The 6,552-nt window shown below is 42.6% G+C and overlaps 1 protein-coding gene across 1 annotated transcript in view; it reads right to left on the bottom strand.

Moving 5' to 3' along the window:
• Window positions 1-254: 254 nt before the first annotated feature.
• LOC135549045 (polypeptide N-acetylgalactosaminyltransferase 12-like) overlaps window positions 255-6,552 on the bottom strand; it is a 28,762-nt gene continuing 22,464 nt past the window's right edge. The window contains exons 9-10 of the mRNA XM_064979115.1: window positions 4,433-4,591; window positions 255-2,523 (exon numbers count right to left, since the gene is read on the bottom strand). Coding sequence (XP_064835187.1) covers window positions 2,383-2,523; window positions 4,433-4,591 — 300 coding nt within the window. The 3' untranslated portion in view covers window positions 255-2,382. The remainder of the gene's footprint in view (window positions 2,524-4,432; window positions 4,592-6,552) is intronic.

The raw sequence follows: 6,552 nt of genomic DNA, 5'->3' as shown, positions 1-6,552 counted from the left end.
TGCGTTTGAGCCATTGTGTTGTGACAAGGTAGGGGTGGTATACAGAAGATAGCCCTATTTGGTAATGTCCATATTCCTCCTTCAAAACAGTTGGAAAAGCATTCCAGGTGACTACCTCATGAAGCTGGTTGAGAGAATGCCAAGAGTGTGCAAAGCTATCATCAAGGCAAAGGGTGGCTACATTGAAAAATCAAAAAAATAAAATATACTTTGATTTGTTTAACACTTTTTTGCTTACTACATGATTCCATATGTGTTATTTCATAGTTTTGATGTCTTCCCTTCCCTACAATGTAGAAAATATTAAATATAAAGAAAAACACTTGAATGAGTAGGTGTGGCCAAACTTTTGACTGGTACTGTACATGTCATAGAACACTGTGAAGAGAAACAAAACAGAATTGCATAGTGCATATATAGTATGTGAAAGTGGAAGAAGTTACTTAAGAGGTTGTGTCCCCTATTGGCCCTGATCAAAAGTAGTGTACAACATAGGGAATAGGGAGTCATGTAGGAGGCATCCAGAGTACTGTGTCCCATACAGACAGAGAACATCTGGACAGCTTGCAGAACATCCCACTTTATGACGTACGACGATAGAGAAGCACCGCCCTATTCTATGACCTGTCAGAAAGATACTGTATGTGTGTGGGTGTGTGTCACCGCTGTGTACCCAACATCCACCAAAAATGCAACGACTATGTGACCACAAACATCCACACTTCTAGGCTAAATAGGGATCAATACATCCACAATTGGTCACAACCTCCTTGCATAAGATATCAATCTTTCATACACATAGGCTATATCTTTTGACACCTTATGCACTATAACTGTAGGGAATAAGTGGTATATTTTGTCTTTAAATCTTTTTTGATATCTATTTTTGCATCAGGTAAGGGAGTTATTCGGGGTAAAATCACTATTCAGTGGCAAATAAAGTAACAGGGTTGACGGTAACAAGGTTAACGATTTCTTCTTAAATCACCATCAATCCTGTTGTGACAGGGGGAATGAAAGCTTGTTCTGTGCAACAGGGGGTGACAATTGAATGCCAATGCCAATCAATTTTTAAAAAATAAAATAAAGATCTATGGACAACAGGGTTGACGTTCTATAATCTACCCACTCAGTTTTCCACCACAAAACACTAGAAAGTGGCCAGAAAGAGTAGAACCAGCTTTTTACTCTATGATTTGACAATTAGATGATCAACAAAAAGGTCATGGTTTCACCATATTAAAACAAGAGTTCTGTTCACAAAACAGGGTTGACCTTACAATGAGGGACAGACGTAAATGCATCACTAATAAAAATGAACCATGCACACACGTCACTGAGCTGAGAGCATATTGGTTGGAGTGGGAAAAAGATCAGCACACAAGATGGAAGCTTTGCCACCCTCTAGAGGTTGAGTCTGAGCTATCCAGCTGCAATGTAATGCAAGTTCATACTGTCACTCTGTCAAGAACACTGCAATGCCAAAAACATCCACTACCAGGGGCAAAGTGGTTCTGGGTTCAAGAGAAGGAGAGATGGAAAACCACGATGAAAGTGAGGGGGGGGCATTAAGGCAATCTCCATTTTGAAGTAGTACATTTCCTTCTAAACTATTTTCTGTTCCCTCTTGATGACATGAATCCAACAGGGTCACCAGGAGGGAACGGATAATGAAGTTGGAAGTCCCACCCAGTTGACTGCATTAAATTGGTGGAAGCTCTCAAAGGTGTTGCCCATGCAAATACGACCTTTTGTGGCCTCTATCATTCTCTATGGGTGTACCCCTCATCCTCAAATGGGTGTTACCCCATTGAAGTGAGTGGACACAGCCCTTAACCATTGAAAAACAAGACTTAGTGTACTGTAAATCACGGTGGATAAGAAGATTACTTAAAATTACTTAAATGTAAATGTAAATAACAGCATGAACAATTGCAACAGTTGTCATTAAATCCCTGGATGTAAAACTGTGTTTGAAAAACCCAAACAATGTTTTTAAAAAATGAATAAAAAGATTGGAGAAGCAGATATGTGGTATGTGTTAAGCAAGCACAAGGTTGTGCATAGATACAGGAGGTAAGATAGCGGTTCCTGCTTCGCCTGACTTGGGTATTATTCATTAGGGTACAACGATTCAAAACAGTGTGCAACAGAAAACAAAAACAAGTGATTCCAATTACACTAATTCAATTAGTACCTCCCCGTTTCAGCAAGTTTTTTTCTGTTTAGTTCCGTGTGAAAACGACCCAGGCTATCTCCACAGCATAGGGACACTGGACCTGAGTATGGGTCTTGGGGCCTCCATCCCTCTCCCTCAACTACAGGATATGGGTTTGGTTGACCCTCCACCCCAGTGTTAGTGATTTCGTCTGGCTCGCTCCACTATTCCCCCCTCTCCTCAAAGAACCACTTCTGGTTGGCGTGGTCCGAGCAGGGCCGCAGGGCGGGGGCACGGCTGCTGTTGTCCGACCTGTCCACGGCCTGGACACACTTCTGGGTCATCATGTGGTAAAGGGTGCCGTCCTATTGGAGAAGAGTGATTTAGAACGTCACCTTTATTCATACAGGTTATTGAAATACAATCTCTTTTACAAGACAGACCAAATGGACCACTAGTATAGAGTAGCCCTTCAGGCCTGTTACCTAATGCTGGTCTTCATCCTTGCCTTCTAACCAGCTAATATCTACCTGAGCAACCAAGTGTGTGGACTCAATGATAAATGAGCACCAAAGGGATATTAACAGCAGTAGGACTGCATACAGTCCTGGAGGAGTAGACTTGTGAACCACTGGTGTGTAGACTACATCCAGGAACACAAGAGACTACAGACATTACAGAGAGGGGAGCAGTGCAGTGTGAAAACAGCAATATCACAGTACATTGAAATCCTCATGTTTGAATATGGAGAGAAAGGGCCAAGAAATTGTCCCCCTGCCTTCTGTTGCTTGCTCTCTCTCCCTACCTCTCTTCCTCGCCCTCTCCATTTAGATAGAATGCTTTAGCTCCAGCTATATCGATGGCTACACTGAAGACATAAACAACCAAGTATGCACACCCAGACAATAGGCTACCTCAATGTTCTATAATCCATTGTGTACAAACTGCTACATCAAAGCTATCCGAAAGACATTATTAGATTATGTTACCTCTACTCCATAGAAAGACTATGGGGATTTGATTTACTAAAGTGATAACCGGTTGATTCTGTATCTGAGGGGAGTTGGAGTCTGTGGAGGCTAAGGCAATGGTGGGTGGGTGAGAAGGAGAGACATTTTATGAGAATGCTGAGAGAGAGAGAGCACTGACAGTGTGAAGATTTGAGAACTGTGAAGGAGAGAGAGATATCACAGAGAGATGAGAGCTGAGAGGGGAGGGCTTAATGTCAGTGTTTGTCAAAGATTTCCTTTGAGCATTCTCTGAAGGCCTCGAGGCCACTCCGACAAGAAACTCAACGTCACACACACAGAACACAAGAGTGATTAGTGAAAACCAACATTTAGCTACACACTTCCTGTATAGGTCCATGTGTGTTCCTCTGGGTGTTCCACAACGCACTCCACTCTCTTTTCTCCACCCTCTTCAGAGGAGGCTGGTGGGTGAATGGTAATGGCTGAATGGCATTAAATGGTAATGGAATGGGAATGGCTGAATGGTATTAAATGGTAATGGTAATGGAATGGTAATGGCTGAATGGTATTAAATGGTAATGGAATGGGAATGGCTGAATGGCATTAAATGGTAATGAAATGGTAATGGCTGAATGGCATTAAATGGTAATGGAATGGTAATGGCTGAATGGTATTAAATGGTAATGGAATGGTAATGGCTGAATGGTATTAAATGGTAATGGTAATGGCTGAATGGTATTAAATGGTAATGGTAATGGCTGAATGGTATTAACTGGTAATGGTTGAATGGTATTAAATGGTAATGGTAATGGCTGAATGGTATTAAATGGTAATGGAATGGTAATGGCTGAATGGTATTAAACATATGGTTTCCATGTGTTTGATACCCTTACATTAATTCCATTACAATGAGTCTGTCCTCGTATATCTAAAGCCTACGAGCCACCACTGTCCCTCTTTCTAAGCCACCCTTTTTCTCTCTGGCCCATAGTCTCATCCCTCACCTTCTTTCTGTTACCAAAACCTCCCCTATTCCCAACCCTCCCCCAAACCACTTCCTCTGCTCCCTGTTTTCCTGTCCCACTTCCTTGTCGTTAAAGTCTGCATTTCCCTCCAAAAATTACCATACTTCCCCTCACCTCCATCCCATCCTACCCATTCACTTGAAGACAAGCTCTTGGCTGCATCCCAAATGATACCCTATTGTCTAAACAGTGTAGAAAATAGGGTGCCATTTTGACCAGGGCCCTCATATATAGGGAATAGGTTACCATTTAGGATGCATAGTCCCTTTCCCCCTCACCTCTCTGAGGACAAACTTCTGGTCCTGTGGCACAGGCTGCCGGGGATTCTTACACAGGTGCACAGTCAGGTAGGTGGAGACGGCGTCCCCCACAGCGCACCCTGCTGGGTCCCTGGTGTTATAGCGGATCTCACTTCTCTTACTGGAGTACTCAAAGAACTGCAGCAGGAGAGACGTAGGGTGAGACGCAGGGTGAGACCAGCAGAGTGTGCGCAATCTGGGCAGTGTAGTGTGAGTTTTGTTGTGTCCATTTCAGTTGCCAGTACAAAGTAAGGCACCACAGTGGGTACACATAGGGGTGCTGAAATAACAACGGCAACTGGGGCTCAATGTAGCCCACACTGGATATCACTTTTGTACAATACTCTCTTTATCCTTTGGGTGCAAAAATTATGTTTTATTGGTTCAATGTACCAAACAAAGACTATTTAAGTTAAGGTTGAGCGTGATGGTAACTGCTTTCATCACTATCCTTTCAGTCCAAATTCACAAATCAATTTTATACTTGTCAACGTACATCATCATCTGAAGCCCTGAGACAAACACTCTTTCCACTATCCACATGCTGTCTGCCAGGCCCAGGCAAAAGCCAAATAACCACTAAGCCATGAAAAGGCTATTGGCCATGAAAGCCCTGTGAGCATTGTTTACCATGACAACTGTAAGCTAGCACACCAGTGTATGGACCACTACTTAATGTTGGACATGGAGAGTAAAGATGGAGTTATAACTACCTGGTTTTAAATGAAGGACAAGGAGAGTGAAGATGGAGTTATAGCTACAGTTGAAGTCGGAAGTTTACATACACTTAAGTTGGAGTCATTAAAACTCGTTTTTCAACCACTCCACAAATTTCTTGTTAACAAAATATAGTTTTGGCAAGTCGGTTAGGACATCTACTTTGTGCATGACAAGTCATTTTTCCAACAATTGTTTAAAGACAGATTATTTCACTGTATCACAATTTCAGTGGGTCAGACGTTTACATACATTAAGTTGACTGTGCCTTGAAACAGCTTGGAAAATTCCAGAAAATGATGTCATGGCTTTAGAAGCTTCTGATAGGCTAATTGACATAATTTGAGTCAATTGGAAGTGTCCCTGTGGATGCATTTCAAGGCCTACCTTCAAACCCATTGCCTCTTCACTTGACATCATGGGAAAATCAAAAGAAATCAGCCAAGACCCCAGAAAACAAATGGTATACCTCCACAAGTCTGGTTCATCCTTTGGAGCAATTTCCAAATGCAATTATACACCATGGGACCACGCAGCCGTCAAACTGCTCAGGAAGGAGACGCGTTCTGTCTCAGAGATGAATGTACTTTGGTGCGAAAAGTGCAAATCAATCCCAGAAAAACAGCAAAGGACCTTGTGCTGGAGGAAACAGGTACAAAAGTATCTATATCTGCAGTAAAATGAGTCCTATATCGACATAACCTGAAAGGCCGCTCAGCAAGGAAGATGCCACTGCTCCAAAACTGCCATAAAAAAAGCCAGACTACGGTTTGCAACTGCACATGTGGACAAAGATCGTACTTTTTGGAGAAATGTCCTCTGGTCTGATGAAACAAAAATAGAACTGTTTGGCCATAATGACCATTGTTATGTTTGGAGGAAAATCTGAAGAACACCCTCCCAATCGTGAAGCACGGGGGTGGCAGCATCATGCTGTGGGGGTGCTTTGCTGCAGGAGGGACTGGTGCACTTCACAAAATAGATGGCATCATGAGGCAGGAAAATTATGTGGACATATTGACGCAACATCTCAAGACATCAGTCAGGAAGTTGAAGCTTGGTCGCACATGGGTTTTCCAAATGGACAATGTCCCCAAGCATACTTCCAAAGTTGTGGCAAAATGGCTTAAGGACAATAAAGTCAAGGTATTGGAGTGGCCTTCACAAAGCCATGACCTCAATCCTATAGAAAATTTGTGGGCAGAACTAAAAAAGCGTGTGCTAGCAAGGGGGCCTACAAACCTGGCTCAGTTACACCAGCTCTGTCATGAGGAATGGGCCAAAATTCACCCAACTTGTGGGAAGCTTGTGGAAGGCTACCTGAAACGTTTGACACAAGTTAAACAATTTAAAGGCAATACTACCAAATACTAATTGAGTGT

This window comes from Oncorhynchus masou, chromosome 12, assembly GCF_036934945.1.
Source record: "Oncorhynchus masou masou isolate Uvic2021 chromosome 12, UVic_Omas_1.1, whole genome shotgun sequence".
Lineage (NCBI taxonomy): Eukaryota > Metazoa > Chordata > Actinopteri > Salmoniformes > Salmonidae > Oncorhynchus > Oncorhynchus masou.
The sequence above is the reverse complement of the archived record's forward strand: the minus strand, read 5'-3'. Positions and strand labels throughout refer to the sequence as shown.